This window comes from Ahaetulla prasina, chromosome 1 (genome assembly GCF_028640845.1).
Source record: "Ahaetulla prasina isolate Xishuangbanna chromosome 1, ASM2864084v1, whole genome shotgun sequence".
NCBI classification, from domain to species: domain Eukaryota; kingdom Metazoa; phylum Chordata; class Lepidosauria; order Squamata; family Colubridae; genus Ahaetulla; species Ahaetulla prasina.
The window spans coordinates 104434240-104452512 of record NC_080539.1 but is presented as its reverse complement, the minus strand read 5'-3'; the positions used below and the strand labels follow the sequence as shown (position 1 = coordinate 104452512).

The 18273-nt window shown below is 38.3% G+C and overlaps 1 protein-coding gene across 5 annotated transcripts in view; it reads right to left on the bottom strand.

Moving 5' to 3' along the window:
* Positions 1 to 18273, bottom strand: part of AHI1 (Abelson helper integration site 1) — a 77165-nt gene that overhangs the window by 38624 nt on the left and 20268 nt on the right. For all 5 annotated transcript variants that reach the window (XM_058171334.1, XM_058171343.1, XM_058171355.1 and 2 more), the window contains 6 exons: positions 17449 to 17552; positions 15156 to 15274; positions 12929 to 13059; positions 12226 to 12366; positions 11356 to 11558; positions 2985 to 3060 (listed from right to left, as the gene is read on the bottom strand). In XM_058171334.1, the coding sequence (XP_058027317.1) occupies positions 2985 to 3060; positions 11356 to 11558; positions 12226 to 12366; positions 12929 to 13059; positions 15156 to 15274; positions 17449 to 17552 (774 nt within the window). The remainder of the gene's footprint in view (positions 1 to 2984; positions 3061 to 11355; positions 11559 to 12225; positions 12367 to 12928; positions 13060 to 15155; positions 15275 to 17448; positions 17553 to 18273) is intronic.

Genomic DNA, 18273 nt, shown 5'->3' with positions numbered 1-18273 from the left:
GTTGCAATGTAATTTTTAACAAGCATATGGTGCTAACGTGTAGGTTCTAATTACTTGTCACCTGTAATCCACTTTGTAGATGGTTTATAAAGTAAACAAAATTTACAAAGTAATGAAAGAAAATCAAATATATATCTGCTACTTATTTTTTTGGAATGGAATAAAGCAACTTCCTCAATCTTGATTCCTTTCTGATGTGTTCCAGCTTCCCAAATCCCACTTGGCCATGTGGAATTAGAATTAGAAATTATTAACATACTGCATTTGTAAAATCTACAATGGCACATCATTAATCAATCAAGATTCAGAGAGCTGTGGAGACCTGATTTTATTTTTAACAGACCCCGGGCATTTAGCAATTTTCTTTTTTTGATTTGCCTTTCTTTCCTTGGTGGCCTAGAAACCAGGAGACTGTGAGTTCTAATCCCACTTTAGGCATAAAAGTCAGCTATGTGACTCACTCACTCTCTCTCTCTCAGCCCAACCCACCTCACAGGGTTGTTGTTCTGAGGATAATAGCAGAAGGAAGAAGTATTATGCATGTTTGCTGTCTTGAGTTACTTATAAAGTAATAAAGGTGAGATAAAAAACTCAAAATAAATAATGCCATAACACACTGAAACTGCCTGGGATAGGGATGTGAGGGCCTGAGTGTAAGATAAATAAATCAAAAGGTAAAGCGAATTCAAAGATGGGGCCAAAAGAGGGAAGCTCTTCTTAGTGCAGCTTTCTCCAAGTTGACACCTTCTAAGTGAGTTCCACAGAACGAAGGCAGAGATGGGAGCTGTAGTACTGTACAGTAGTGGCCAAAATTGTGGAAACCTTTAAGGAAAAGTGTATTTTTGAGGTTTGATGGCTAATAACACCACTTTTTTGGGGAGTTTCAAGATAATCATATTCCACTACTGGAATGGCCTGGGAATAGCCCAGACCTTAACCCAATTGAAAACCTATGGAGACGACTAAAGAAACTTGTCAGTCAGAAATGACCCAGCAATAAAACCCAGTTAATAGAAGCAATCCTTCAATCTTGGTATTGAATGATAACAGCTGCAGAACTAAAAGACTTGGTTCACTCCATGGGAAGGCGTTGTAAGGCCATAATTCATGTTAAAGGTTACCCAACTAAGTATTAAATGACATGATAATTTTTGTATATCTCGTTTTTTTCTATGTGTTTCACTTTTCTTCTTTATACTGTAACTACTATTCTAATAGCAAATCCTTCATAAAAGTTATTGCATTACATTCTTGATTAAATTATCATTTGATATATAATTTTATGGTACTACTCCAAAAAAAGTGGTGTTATTAGCTGGTTTTAGAAAACACACTTTCCCCAAAAGTTTTCCACAATTTTGGCCATTACTGTAGATCTATGGGGCATTACAGGTTTTCTTTATTTAACCACCATTTGTTTAGCAACAGTTCAAAATTACGATGGTACTGAAAAAGTGACTTACGCTTTGCTTGTGGAAAGCTGGCGGTGAAAGGTGCAAATGACAATCACCTGACACTGGAACACTGCAATAGTCTTCTTAAGCGTGAGCTGGATGCCAAGCACCCAGATTGTGATTACACAACCATGGAGTGGCTGGAACAGCCAGAACTGAAAGGACTGGCCATAAGTACTACTCGTGCAGTGCCATCATAATGTCGAACGGTCACTGAATGAGTAGTCATTAACCTATCTGTATAGCAAACAGGGACATTCTAAGAAGATTAACGCTAATCAAAACCTATTTCAATGAAGGGTTCCATAAAACCAGTAAAATATGGCATGCCTTTTAGCTCACTGCAGTGATTCTACTTGTTGAACATTATAGGATTAGTGCCATAACCTGATGGCTGGAAGAGGTCTGAGAAGTTTAGATTATCCTCCTTCCTGCCTTCTAACAATTCATTAATATGGTACTTTTTAAAACCACCAATTGGTAGAAACATCTCAATCCACCTGAAATGTTGTAAAGCTGTATCCACAATAAACTTGTTTCATTAATAAAGAAGTTATGAAAAATTAATAAAAAGAAACCAAGAGATTAAATGAGATTAATCCCCAGTTGGGATGGTGGATTGATCGGACATGTGGGTGTAGGGGAAGGGACTTCGATTTTCCTTTGGGTGGGGAAAACCCAGGAGCTTTCAGATTCGGGTTTTCCCAGATGTGCCAATATGACATCTCCAATAAAATGGAACTTTGAGGAACTTCTGACCTTGGGATCTTCATGGGTTGGGGGTGTTACTTGGAACCCTGACATTCTTTAATCTTTGCATTTATCTCTTTGCCTAAAATTCCTGAAAACTGTCCTATTGTGAGGGGAAAAAATGACGACCATTTGTGTCCGTCCACCACCCCACTAAACTAATGTGAACCATCAATCTTGCGTTGGGTCAAGCTGTCAGATGAAGTAGGATGTCCATATTCTGTCTAAACCAATTTGGGCTTTGTTTTTAAATACTGCCTTGGATTCCAAATCAACTTTTGTACAGAACTGATCTAACACAATCATCTTATCTGCTTATCCCAGTTGTGGGACTGCTATGACCCCCACAGTTCTCTGTAACAAGGAATTTAAAAAAATAAACATTACGTTATAGGCAGCATCAGTCAGAATATATTTTCCTTTCAGAGTTTGAACCTAGGTTATACCGCAACAAGCTATGGTACATGGGTGAATGATCGAAGTGCTTACTATATAGCAATAAGGGTTAGACAAAATTTGCTTTGCTTAATTTTTCTTATGTTTCGAACAACTGCTACTCAAGTTTGATTCCCGTTGTCTGTCATTCATCTCTGTATCAGTGTTAGCCCTAAATTGAGTAAATATATATTAAGTAAATATTATTCACACAAAAAATCTGTCACTGAACAAGGAAGGTCATTTTATATGATCACAGAACTCCTCAAAATTCCATTAATAACCACAGTAAAATATACATTACCACTATAGAAAGAAGAGGATATGGCGGAACCATTTATATACCTAGATTGTTTGTCAGTCTTAATCTGGAGTGTGGTGGTAGCAGAGATTGACTAGGAAGCATTGGACTGGAACTGGCCTGCAAAAGAAAAACTGAAATGTAACTGAGATACAAGAGGTAAACTGTAAAGCATTACCAATTGTAAAAGTAATTGTTGTATTAGTATAACAGCAATTCAATTTTGAAGAACTAAAAACAGTTTGAAAAGAAATATAGGGTTGTTTTTTTTAAAAAAAGTTGAAATACCAATATATTATGAAATATAACTGCCTCCATTTTTTTTTCTAAAAGGATGCATTAATACTTCCTTTTGGCATTCTTTTTAACTATTGCGTCAACACTGTGGTCTCCAAACCTACAAGGTATATGCCATTTTCTGTTTCTCAAAGTTGAAAAACCCTCTGGATTATTACATAAATTGTACTGTTTATCTGACATAGCTTGGCAATTTTACTTTTTTTTACTCCCTCAGCCTCAACCATTTTGATTGCCATGCCCAAGTCCTTCAAGAGATATCAGAGGGAAAAAAATAAGAAGTTCAAAGCCATGATCTCTCTGTAGGAAGCTATAGCAGAAATATAGAGGGGCCACTTACTGTAACAGCTCAAAATAAAAAACTTGAGTTCACCAGTCCGTAACATTAGAGTTAAAGTATACAATCTCCCTACTTTATCAAAATATATTTATTTAAAAATGACTGATTTCTAAGTAACTTCTTTCAGAATAGCCTTAGGGGCATGCTGTCTAATGCTTCAACAATGAATGAACAAATGTATAAAAACTCCATCTTAAAACGGAGATGTAGATACCACCATCCAATTTATATATGGAAAGTTCATAACTCTTTGTGATTCTGTTTCAAGCATAATTTCCAAAAAATAATTGGCTGCCTGTTTTTTCAATCCTCTTTCCCATACATTTAGTGCATACGAAGTGAGGAGGAACTCAAATCTATGAATCCAAGTTATGAGTTAAGGCTCGAGAAAGCCATTTATTTTCGAAAGACAGTTAAAAAAATTATTTAGAAGCAGAAAAGGATGAAAATATTTGTTTACTAACACAAATTGAAGTTGTAAATAACATTGGTAATAATTAGGAATTAGGAAAATTATTATTTTCAGGTCATTAAAGAAGGAAACTAATGTAATATTGTATTTGGAATATTTCTTATTCGTCAGAAAAAAAAATTATGTAGCAGATGATGTAGAAAATGTCATATATTATTTCATGTTTTCTCCTGCTGTTTGTTCATTTTTTATAGCAAGGTATTGCTTGCTATATATATTATATTATAGCAAGGTATAAAGTATTTTCAGCATTTTAGTTTCATTTCATTCAATTACATACTCATTAACAGGGACAAAGCTTAACATATTAAACCAATATAAACTACATAATATAAATAAATACATGGAATTTAGAAAAAAGTTAGGTATTTTAATATGGCAATTAAAATTTAGCATTGATTTTGAATGATTAGCTTTTTTTTCTTCTTTTACCTAGGCTCTATGAAAGTGAACATGAATGCACTCTGAACAGAAAATCAGATCTGAAGATAACCTCCAAAACCTGAAGTGAATTGTTACCAGCAGTTAAATCTCCAAGGGTTATTTGGCCAGCTTTCATAATTTATTACTCAACATATCAAAGCAGGTTTGGACTGGAACCCCCTCTCCCCCTTTGGGCTTATTTCATCAGATTTCTCTGAATTAAAACTATTAATTGAAAGTATCCCAAAATCTTTTGATCTGCTTCTTTCCTGACCTGTGACAACTATTCCAACTAAGTGGTTTAATAATCTTGGGTAGGATTTTTTTTTTTTTACTTTCCTAACAAGGGGAAAGTGGATTATTTTAAAGATTATGTAAACAATTAAATCATATGAGCGCTAGCAAAAAAGGAAATCCATGCTGCTATTATTTGATAAAAGAATGGTTATTAGACGAAACGTAATTCTTTTATTGGGTACAGGTAGTCCTCGTTTAGTGACCAAAATCGGAACAGGAAACTTAGTCATTAAGCAAAGCAATTGCTGAAACATCATGATTTTACTTCCACTTTCCTTTGCTTTATAGGCCTGCAAAGATTGTAAATGCAAGGAATGGTTAGTTACTTTTTCATCACCATTGTAACTGCAAGCGGCCACAATGCAAGGCAATGGCTGAATGAGGATTATCTATAATGTTGAAAATATTAAAACTAGCTTCTTAAAATACACAATAATAGTCCTATTGATGCATGAAAAGCTGGCAGACCTCTGCTTCATTTAATAGGATTCTTTTGCATGCTTATGCTAAATGAATACATTGATGACATATTCTTTTAAAGGCTTCTCTTCACAATCCAAATAAAATGTGTTAGATTCATTGGTGCATACTGTAGCTTCTACTACATCGCTTACACTCACCTCCTCCTGCCATCAAACACTATTAAGCAGACTAAACTCATTTTAAAAAGTGCTTTGTTTAGTGCTACGTGCTAATTGGGGCAGTGGAAGTCAAGAACATATCTGGATTTCATCAAATGCTTGTTAGAAGTGATTTCAGGTTGTGCACAATTCAAGTTAATGAATGGTGGGGATTATTTAATTTTGTTTAGCCATTCCTGGGACCCAACAGGAGCAAATCCAAACTGCATTAATTAGCCTGCTTCTTTGTTCATGATAAGTTCTAACTCTACCCTAGTATTTACGGCTGCACCATTCACTTTCATGTAAGTATTCTATCAACGCAGGAGCAGTTTTCATATGGAATGAATATGTCTGATTATCCTTAATTTGCAGTTTATTTAAAGAATACGCCTGGAAATGTGATTTCTGTGAACATGCATCAGAGTTGCAGACAACTGAGAAGAAAAATAGCAAAAACCCTCACTTCTGCTGCCTGTTCATGAGCAGTAGAAGTGGCTTGCATGAACCCTGCACCCTTTACCCTCAGGGGTCAGGCTGTTTATTAAAGAATGTGCAATATCAGATAGGTATATAATGTAAATATATATATATATAGTGTTCAAAAGTGAGCTGTAACTTGAGATCAGTCTTCCAATGCTGTCTGTAAAGGTAGACTGACCTCTGCTTTCCTATGTTTTAAATTGACATGCCAGCATATAATAGGACCTATGGAACAATTACTGTGAAGCAATAATTTCTGAAATGCAGGCTGTGGGAAGAAATTGCTAAACACCTTTTCAACAACAAGAAAAGGTTGGCTAAGATAACTAACACCAATCAACTAATTCTTTTCACAACGCTTTGCTTGCTTAACATAAAAACCACAGTTCTATCTTGGATAGTATATAACAAGGCCCGAGTGGAGTAGAATTACAAGTACAAAAAGTATTTGTGTGTGTGTGTTTAAAGAGATAGAAAAGCCTACACATTTATGCCAAGTTTAAACAGAGCTGTTTTGCATTTGCTTTATAATCTATGGGAATTATGCAAATACTTCTTTTTGGTGAGCCTAATTTTCATGTTAAAAAAAAAAAGTGTACGCCACCCAAAAATAAAAGAGAATCCAGGTAAATTCGGGTTCCAACAAGCTAAGAACAATTTTGCTGATTTGTTTCTGATAATACAGGGCTGTGACCTTTACAATTAGAAGAATAAAAATTTTCATACAGGGTTGCAAGTCAAATTAGGCTGGGAAAGTCAACACTGTAATTTTTCCTTTCTGGAGTTTTGTGCCTTTGTGAATAAAGTTAATCCTTCAAATTACAGTTTTGTCACAGTGTGCAACAGGCAATGATTAGCGCTAAGCAAGTCTGCAATCTCTTTTGTTTCATACTGGAATGGTTTTACATGCAACTCCCCTCCCCCAGGTAGAAAAATAGACTTTTACAATATTATCCAGGCAAAACTGTACTTTGACTCTATGTACAGACCTATCACTTGCTATTATCTTATATCACTTATTCCCCACAGTATAATGAGAAAAAGGCCAAGCCAAATGGTTCAAGAAAACATTTCACTGACAAGTATGGTTTGAAAATTTTTCTAACACGCTTTGAACATTTTACATTTATCTCCAGGAGAAAAACTATGCACCAATTCTATCAGAGAAAGCCATCAGAAACCCAGCCAAATCTGCCAGCTTGTTTTCTGAACTTGGGAGCACTGGTTGCTATGAGAGCTTGTTTTCTTCTATATAAATGGGACTCAAAGCTGTGCAACTATAGTCACCATTTTGGACAATTTGTTAAGGCACACCTGGAGAGATTTCTCAAGAGCTCCATTTCCCCCCTTGGTGTAAAGGCAGGAAATGCCTACCATAGCTTCATCCAGCCCTCCCTCAGTTTGCACAATGCAAGTTGTCTTCTTGCAACAATTGACCTCAAATAGGTTTTTTTCCCCCCAAAGGCTGTGGAAGGAACCAAGTACACCTGCTGCCACCACAGCACCACATTAATGCAATCAGCCAAGTGGTGAATAAGGTTTTTTTTAAAAAACCTCTTTACTATGACTTTATTAATTTTGCACATTATTGTATGCTTTTTGTCTTGTAATGGAGTTGACTGTTAAAATGGGGTGGGGGTGGGGGAATATACTCCGGAGCTATTTTTTTCTTTTTCTTGTATTCCCAGCCTCCCTGAAATTGTGAACTACCACTGTCACATTCCTAACCACTGAAATGGGCTGGGGATGCTGGGAGCCATATTTGAAGATCTAATGTCTGGCACATCTACATAAAATGAACCCATTTTCAAACCTGAACATTTAGAATCTTCTGCAGAGATGGCAGTAAGTCTATATAACCGTAATCTATTTACATTATACCAAATAGTTCCACAGGCAATTAATTTACTGGGAGCTAATTAAGGATAATTTTATGTCTTATTCTAAATAGGTTGCAAAGAGGGCCGATTCAAACTTCAAGAAGCATAAAGGAAAAAAGGCTCATGACATAGGGCTGCTACTTTTGGTAAAACAGTGGACCAAATATTATTAAATATTCTGCTATATTAGGTTAGTAATTAAATTGTAGGACTTGGAAGACTACAAAAGAAATTCAGATACAAATTATTCAAATGTAGTTGAGGTTCAATGTAGAAGAAACAGCTGCTGTTTTCCACAGTGTAACAATTATTTTAAGAGCAATATTTTAGATATTAGTTTTATTTTACAGCTACTTTTGTTTATGATCATTACATTTATGCTGTATTCCTTAAAATCAATCTGGCAGTAAGTCACTATGTTAAGAAAATGCCATTATTCCTAATGCCACCCAGTGGAACAATTACCTTTAGAAGAGTTTGAGAATTTGAAATCCAACATCCTGCGATTCTACAATAATCTACAAGCTCTCTTATGGGAAGCCCACATATATAGCACAATTCTTCTTCTTCTTATTATTATTTATTCAATTTTTATACCGCCCTTCTCCCGAAGGACTCAGGGCGGTGTACAGCCAAGATAAAACAAAACGTTACAATATACAATTAAAATACAAATTAAAAAACTTATTATATAGTTGGCCTAAAAACTTTAAAATATATAAAACTAAAAAACCCCTTAAAATTAATAATAGAAATTTAAAACCAATAAAATTTAAGCCAGCCCCGCACGAATAAATAGATGTGTTTTCAATTCGCGGCGGAAGGTCCGAAGGTCAGGTATTTGGCGTAAACCCAGGGGAAGTTTGTTCCAGAGGGTGGGAGCCCCCACAGAGAAGGATCTTCCCCTGGAGGCCGCCAGCCGACATTGCTTGGCGGATGGCACCCTGAGAAGTCCCTCTCTGTGAGAGCGTACGGGTCGGTGGGAGGCATGAGGTAACAGCAGGCGGTCGTAAGTACCCAGGCCCTAAGCCATGGAGCGCTTTAAAGGTAGTGACCAAAACCTTAAAAGTGCACCCGAAAGGCCACAGGTAGCCAGTGCAGTCTGCGCAGGAGCGGTGTTACACGGGAGCTACGCGAAGCTACCTCTATCACCAGCGCAGCTGCATTCTGGACTAACTGAAGCCTCCGGGTGCACCTCAAGGGGAGCCCCATGTAGAGAGCATTACAATAATCCAAGCGAGAAGTAACGAGCGCATGAGTGACTGTGCACAAGGCATCCCGATCAAGGAAGGGGCGCAACTGCTGAACCAGGTGAACCTGGTGGAAGGCCCTCCTGGAGACGGCCGTCAAATGATCTTCAAACGACAGCCGTTCATCCAGGAGAACACCTAAGTTGCGCACCCTATCCTTTGGGGCCAATAACTCGCCTCCAACAGTCAGCTGCGGCTGCAGCTGACTGAATCGGGGTGCCGGCATCCACAGCCACTCCGTCTTGGAGGGATTAAGCTTGAGCCTGTTTCTCCCCATCCAGACCCATACGGCTTCCAAACACCGGGACAGCACTTCAACAGCTTCATTGGGGTGGCCCGGGGTGGAAAAGTACAGCTGAGTATCATCAGCGTACAGCTGGTATCTCACCCCAAAGCCACTGATGATCTCACCCAACGGCTTCATATAGATGTTGAACAGAAGGGGCGAGAGGATCGACCCCTGCGGCACCCCACAAGTGAGGCACCTCGCGGCCGACCTCTGCCCCCCTGTCAACACTGTCTGCGACCGGTCGGAGAGATAGGAGGAGAACCACCGATACACGGTGCCTCCCACTCCCAATCCCCCCAAACGGCGCAGCAAGATACCATGGTCGATGGTATCAAAAGCCGCTGAGAGATCTAATAGGACCAGGGCAGAGGAATAACCCCTGGCCCTGGCCCTCCAGAGATCATCCACCAACGCGACCAAAGCTGTCTCCGTGCTGTATCCGGGTCGGAAGCTGGACTGGAACGGGTCTAGATAGACAGCTTCATCCAGGTATTGGGGTAGCTGCCGCGCCACAGCACTCTCTACAACCTTCGCAACAAAGCGAAGGTTGGAGACCGGACGATAATTACCCAAAATAGCTGGGTCCAGGGAGGGCTTCTTGAGGAGGGGTCTCACCACCGCCTCTTTCAAGGCGGCAGGGAAAACCCCTTCCAACAAAGAAGCGTTGATAATCCCCTGGAGCCAGCCTCGTGTCACCTCCTGAGTGGCCAGTACCAGCCAGGAAGGACACGGGTCCAGTAAACATGTGGTGGCGTGGAGCCTCCCCAACAACCTGTCCACGTCCTCGGGAGCCACAGGGTCAAACTCATCCCAAACAGACTCAACAAGACGTGCCTCCTCTCTCTCGCTTGGATCATCCCAATTTCGGTCCAGACCATCCCGGAGCTGAGCGATTTTATCGTATAGATAACCACTAAACTCCTCGGCACATCCCTGCAAAGGGTCATCCCGCACCTCCTGATGAAGGAGGGAGCGGGTCACCCGAAACAGGGCGGCCGGGCGGTTATCTGCCGACGCAATGAGGGTGGAAGCGTAGGAACGCCTCGCCTCCCTCATTGCCACTAGGTAGGTCCTAGAATAGGTAGGTAGGTCCTAGAATTGTCAATTCTGACAATCTTTATCAAGTACTCATGATATTCAGAGGCATAACATCATAGTGAGGAAGGCAAATGGCTACCGCTAGGTGTACGGGGGCGGGGGCAATGCAGAATGGCATGAGGGCTTGGGACTGCTATTGCTGGGCGGGAAAGACTTACCTGGGATACTTGCAATCTATCCTGCTGGCTTCCTCATTGAATTTGCTTGTGAGAAGCCGGCCGGAAAGGGCGCAAATAGTGATCACATGACACTGCAACCATTGCAATTATGAGCCGGTTGCCAAGTGGCCAGATCACAGTCACATGACCACAGGAGTGCTGTGACAGTTGGAACTTCAAAGACTGATTGTAAGTACCCTTCTGTTGTGACCCAGGTTCCTGGACCCGGACTCCTGGACTCGGATGATTCAGAAAGTGAGGGAGAAGACCTGGCCAGCCCTGCTTCTCTTGAGCCCTTTCCCTCCCTGGCACCCACTCAAAGGGAGGAGGAGGGGCCGGCAAAGCCTGATTCCCTGGAGCCTCCTTCTGATTTGGCAACGCCCCAAGTACAGTTTTGGAGTGATGCAAGATTACGTAGACGAAGAGTTGGGACAAAGCCAAGTCATAATTGTCATGCAGTGACATCTGCAGAGACTATAAATAGGAGGCGGGACTTCCTGGTTTTTTGTCTTGGACAAAGCAATGAATTGGCGCGAGCTAACTGTCTCAATGGAGGGAAGAATATATTCGTGAGTAATTCTGGCCTTATCTATAATTTCCTCGTTATCTCCAGAAACTTGGCAGGCCCGTGGGTAGACGTGGCCAGGACATGTATCTATGTAAATAAAAGGAGAAAAGAAGGCCTCTGACTGACTCTTTGCTGGGAGTATTAGGGGGAGGGAAACAGAACACCTTCATTCATTCAGCACCGTTGTTAACTTCAAGTAGTCACCAAACTTGTAGTAGAATTTTTTAAAGTGAACTTTACCATAACAGAATCCAGCTTTTGCTTGACCTTTTGCATCCTCATTGATATTCTTGCAACATTTGCAAACTGGTCAGCTGATGATATCATCAGATTCTTCTGGGCAGGAACACTGGCAGACATGCTGAGAGTCTGTGGGCTTCTGGGGGACTTGGTTAGTTGGGATCCACTCAATTCCTTTACTGCCTCAATCCCCTGCTTGGCCACTGAAGAGGACCAAATTAAAAAAAAATGTTGGAATGAAGGATGTACGCAGTAAGGCTATAAAGCAGAAAATTATAAAATAATCCATTATCACTTAAATGTCAACAGATTAGATATCTCTATGGAGGCAGTCAAAGGGCCTCAAAGCTTTTTATTTAAACTTTTTTGCTATGAGTTCAAGTACTTACAGGTAGTCCCCCACTTATGACTCCAACTGGAACCAACACTTCCGATGCTAAGTAAGGTGGTTGTTAAGTGAATCACACTCAATTTTACTACCTTTTTTGCCATGGTTGTTAAGTGAATCACTGCAGTTGTTAAGTGAATCACATCATCATTAAATGAATCCAGCTTGCTCCATTGACTTTGCTTGTTGGAAGCTGGCTGGGAAAGTTGCATATGGCAGTCATGTGCCCCTGGGACATTGTGACCATCAAAAATACATGCAAATTTCGATCACGTAACCATGGGGATGGTGCAATGGACATAATTGCAAGGACTGGTCGTAACTCACTTTTTCCAGTGCTATTGTAACTTTGAATGGTCACTAAATGAATAGTTGTAAGTCAAACACAACCTGCAGCAAGAGAGAAAGGCCACTTCAAACTTTCATAACTAAAGCTGGACTTGAATACACTCACCCACAGATGCATAAACGTATTAAATTACCTTTGTAATCATAAATGTATACAAGGATTGGCTGGTTTTGACCAAAGGCACAAAATGCCACCATATGTTCAAGCGGATGGAAAGCAACATCACGAAGCGGGGAAGTGAAAGAAAGATCAGAATACATAGCTACTTGATCACCTGCAAAAGAAAAAAAAACCCTATGTGAGCGAATACTTTATTCACAAATGTTAGATTTTTTTACAGTACAACAAATTTGGAGGCCAAGCCAACTGAATCTGAAAATTAAAGGATGCTTTCAAGTTAAGAATTATAAACAAATATCCTGAGGGGCAGGTATAATTTATCATTATCACTTTGGGATATAATGCATAATAAATAAATAAATGATAAATATTTTTGAATAATAATTGAATTATTAATGAATAAATTATTATGGTTCATCGCACTGGGTTTGGTATTTTTGTCTGCCTATTGAATAATCTAATTCTGGGGATCCCACTAGTTTGATGTAAAGATGTATATCTTTATATAATTTGATATTATATTGATGTCTATCTATTTAAAATATAAATAGTAAGCAATTAGGAAGCATCACTTAACATATACAACACTCCCAAGAAATTTTTTTTGAAACTTTTAATTTTCAACCAGAGTTATTTAGAAGGTGCTTTAAAAACATAAGTTACTTGTAAACAAACATTTTATGTTTCTAACTTTTCAAAATAAAGAACGAAGGTACCTGTTTCTAAATTCCAAACATAGGCTACACCATCTTCACTTCCAGATAAGAGGAATGTTCCACATGGTGTTAAAGTGCTATGAATTTTTTCTCGATAGTTTGTAGCACCAATATATTTCTTAGTAGCTAAGCTAAAGAACAGAGAGAGAAAACATGAATGTAGCTACTCTTTTAATTGTTGCATGCCACTTCTGATTTCTGGAATGACCTACCTATATAATCACATAGTCCTCAACTTACTACCGTTTGTTTAGCAACTGTTTGATGTTACAAAAGGACAGAAAAAAATAATGGAATGATTGATTATGAGTCCTTGCAGAATCAGGAGGACATCTGTGGCTCAGACTGGTAAGACAGTCTGTTATTAACAGCAGCTGCCTGCAATTACTGCAGGTTCAAGCCCCACCAGGCCCAAGGTTGACTCAGCCTTCCATCCTTTATAAGGTAGGTAAAATGAGGACCCAGATTGTTGGGGGCATAAGTTGACTTTGTATATAATATACAAATGGATGAAGACTATTGCTTGACATAGTGTAAGCCGCCCTGAGTCTTCGGAGAAGGGTGGCATATAAATGCAAATTAAAAAAAAAAGGGCGGGCAGGGGGGGGGAAGGCGGTTTGATTGGCAGAATATCCAGCAATTCTACTCTCTCTACTGAACTCCTAACTGTTATGGGGAAATTGCAAGGTCTATTCTTCTGTTATTTTAAAATAATAAAATATCTGTATTACACCAGATGGGTTAGTGCTCTGGTTTCAAAATCATCTCAACTAATGTTGACTATAGAGATGTGTCTAATTGGATCGGGAAAGATATGCCTACCAGAACTTTGGAAACCTACATATAGACCTGGATAAAAGGTCCAAGAACACTGGAGTTGTCTAGTAAATTATTAAATGGGTGAGAAAATCTATTCGCTATAGACTATGAAGTGCTATTAATTCTAACAGAACTTCTTTAAATTCCTTCAGATGTGAACAGGAGATGTTGTGTAAAGATGGGTTCCATATGCCACAAATCCTGGGTCTTTTATTATCTTATAGCTAGCTTCCCCCCCACCCAAATTATTCTTCCTCAGAAGTATTTTGCTGTTATCTTTGTTTTCATTGATTCTGTATCTGAACAAGCAATCAAAATCTTTAGTTACTTTCATCAACTGCCATATGGAGCTTTGTGGTTGCATAATTCTTAATACTACTTTATGTGCAAAATATTTCATTTTACATTCTCCTTGAATTTTGATCTCGACTTCTAGAGCAATTACAAATAGTAAAGGAGGCATTGGTGCCTTTTGGCTGTATATGCCAAAAATCCTGATAGCAGTATTAACATTTTAGAGGAAAAATCAGCAGTAATACATTTCTTATTTCAAGTTTAAATGTGAAAATTCTGCCTTTATATTGCCTGAAGCAGCTGTTGGCAATAAATAAAGAATTTTCTTTGGAAAACCTGTCTCTCATATTGTTGTACTTATCTAATCCAATGTTCCTATGATTCCATGTTCCTGTTTTTCTAATTCTGAATTCCAATTGCTTATTCTTAGTACTACAGCTATCTTTAATGTTGTATTTATAACTTCTTACAATTCAGCTCACCTTATAAATGTGTACACATTCATTGCATCTTATTATTTGGCACCCAAATTTGTCCAAACATTTAGTCAGCTCTATGTATCTTTCTTGAAAATATAGAATTAATTTGCCATTCCCTCTTCCAGATCGTAATTTGATGTTCCTTCTCCTACATAAATTGGCTTATCTCGGTTGTGTTAAGCCCCATTACTATCCTTAGCACTCTCTCACCCTCCTCTTTTACTGGTAGGGATGGTACCTTTCAGTTCACATCCTTGCTAGCTACTGAACTTTCCCATTATGTCATAAGTGGGGGTGGGAGGGGAAGGACAACTTAGAAAGGATAATTGAATACTTTATGCCAGGGGTGTCCAAACTTGGCCCTTTGGAGAGTGGTGGACTTCAACTCCCAGAATTCCCCAGCCAGCATGAGCTATAAATTTAAGCAAGTTGCTAGTTGGAGAATTCTGGGAGTTGAAGTCCACCACTCTCCAAAGGGCCAAGTTTGGACACCCCTGCTTTATGCCTTCAAGAGCATTAAGACCAGGATATGTTAAGATATCTAGAAGAAATGAGATGCCAATTTTTAGAAATGCCTGAAACTGTCCTGTAGTATTGTTTAAGTAGTATAAAACAGAAAACTCTGAAATACTTACATTCGAAGATCCATAAGTCTTACAGTACTATCCTTGGTGTGGATAAGTAAACGCCTTCCATTTGGATGTACCTCCAAATAATTTATTGCTGTTCCTTTAATGTTACCATCATTTATTTCCTGCCAAAACAAGCCCAATACAAAACACAGAACTATTGAGAGCATGTTTACAATGTAATAACAATACAAATAAAAACAACAGTATCTGCCTATCCCAAGTCCTTGGGAAGGACTCAGTAGGTGGATAAAAATGCCTAATAAAGTCTAAACACTGATGGTGTTACTTGAGGATTGAAACATCTGCAATAAAATGACCAAGCTCAGAGATCACCAAGGGCTTCATAGTTCAACCTTGAGTTACAAATATTTTCTTCTATTGATATAAGTCTAAATATGTGACTGACTGTGGAACCCACCATAATACAACAATATATCTTGCTTGATTCCCAGTAACTCCCATCGACCTGTGCGCTCTGAGTACTGAGTAACTCCCAGTAGCCTCCCATCGACCTGTGCGCTCTCACAGGGAGGGCCTCGTCAGGATGCCATCGGTCAAACAATGTCGGCTGGCGACCCCCAGGGGAAGGGCCTTTTCTGTGGGGGCTCCTGCCCTCTGGAATGAGCTGCCTCCGGGGCTCCGTCAACTCCCCGACCTCCGGACCTTTCGCCGCGAGCTGAAGACTCTTCTATTCCACTGTGCAGGGCTAGCTTAAATGCAGTTTTATTCTTATTTTAGTTTTTAGGCCATAAATTGAATCAGTTTTTTATATTGTTCTTAACTTGTATTATATGTATTTTTTATTGGCTGTGAACCACCCTGAGTCCTCGGGAGAAGGGCGGTATACAAATCGAATAAATAAATAAATAAATAAATAAAGTCTATAGTGTTATTGTTTTATATATATAAAAAAGACAACAGAGTATCAGTCTTATTAGGTTAGACCAAGTGGCCAAGGAATCCATTGTCTTATCAGAAGCCTTTGAAACATCCATAAGCAAGAGATGAATGAAAAAATTCTCTCCTGCTACTGTTTCAGAGAGATTGGCATTTAGAGTATGCAACTCCTGATCCAGGTACTAGTTCAGCTGTGATTACAATTACGCATTAATAACCTTTACCTCTCATTATCTCCTATTAATTGTTAAACTGTTGCTACTTAAATTTGAAAAAATGGACCCTCATTCCTACCTTAGTATCTGTAAACTGCCTAGAATTCATAAGCTTAGCAGTAATAGACAACACTGGATAAGTTAGATCCTGGCACAATTATTGATCGATAGCATTTAAAGGCAATTAATAAATGGTCATTACTATCTTGCAGTGGAGAATACCACACACATAATTTGTGCAAAGAAATACATTGCTTGTAATTTCAGACCAGTCAAGTTATCAACATGGTTATTGTCTAATGAGGAGGGGAAAGGGGATCTGAGTAAATGGTTTTGAATTGCTGGATGGGATACAGGTTGTGCTGTAATAAATATTTCAAACACTTTAGCAAAGTGGATGAAAAAAAAGAAGTCAAGTACTTAAGTATCAGTGGTTACAAATGGATATAAGGTTCTATCACTGCCACTGACATATTATTCTTCTGTAAGTAGGCACAGTTATAATACGGGAGCCAGTTTGGTCTAATGGTTAAGATGTTGGGGTATAAGCAAGGAAACCTGACTAGTAATCCAGCTGTAGACACAGAAGCTGGCCAGATAACTGAGCCAGTCACTTTCTCCCAGCTTTAGGAAGACCATGGCAAACCATTTCTGAAAACTTTGCCAAGAAAACGACATGTTGTTCATGTAGGTATCAGGAATAATTATCATCATCATAAAATTAAGCAGCAAGTAACTACTGTTACCTAAACTGATTGTTTCTATTTTTACTGTAGTTTTCTAAAATAATTCACGGTTTGGTTTTTTTTTTAAAAAATAAAGGATTTGTTATTTCCAAATCATCATGCTTTACTTCCTTTTTATTAGTGCTTAAATGCAAATTCAATTATCAACTGAATACTAATAACATTAAGAAAGCATGGAGCAGAAAAAAAGATTATTGGACATGTATATAAGATAAAACTATGTAGTTAAAGCTTCTAGAAGATTTATATGTATCAGAGTATTAATGATATTAAATTATTCAGATATTTTTATTAAATATCATACAGCAACTAATTCTAATAAAAGAAAATCATGTTGAAAATATAGTCAGAAATCTAATGTGAAACTTTAAAATATATATTCCACAATCTTATCAAATATGCACAAGATTTGAAAACTTGATGATTTTGTCTGTATACCTTATCAATGCCCCAGTGCTGAATTGGTGATTGAGAATTTTCTTTAACAAAAGTATTCCAGATAATTATTAACCCTGTGCCATCTCCAGAAAACATGTGAAATCCTAGAAAACAACAGTTTGTTTGCTTAATATGATAAAAGAATTCTGACATTCAAATTACTCATATAATTATACTGCATAATAGTTTATGCAAAGTGTATCTAGTCAAGTATCTTTCTTCATCACCTACTTTTCCATTTTGCTAATTTGTTTCAGAAACCATGGGCCCCAAACTGTATTTAGATGTTACACAACCGCACCCTAAAATAGAATTATTACCAATAGCGGGGAAGGCATTATTCTTTTGTCAATGAAGCTTAAGGTTACATGAAAATATTTTATCTGCTGAAAATCACAATGCCAGCTCCCATTCAGTTTTTAATACATTTATTAAATATATTTAAAAGCCTTAACATCTTTTCTCCACATACAAGGACTACCACATGTGTGAGTTTTCTCTTATCAGATCTCATGCATAACTTGTGTTGTGCACTTTGGCTTATTCTTCAATTTAGATACCCTACTGTATTACCCTAACATCTCATCCCAAAAACTGTGTTGTCCAATTACATGATTTTTTTCTTTGATGTATATGTATATTCATTCATTCATTCCACTCTACAGAATATGCACATTCCTTGCTTATCTGGTACCTGAATTTGAAGATAGTATATTTTCTGTACAAATCCCCCACACTATTTAACCCTTGTAAATTCAGCGGGTTTTTGCAAATGGCATAGACACCTAGTGGATTCAGATGGATATCACAATCTTTCCTCTATGT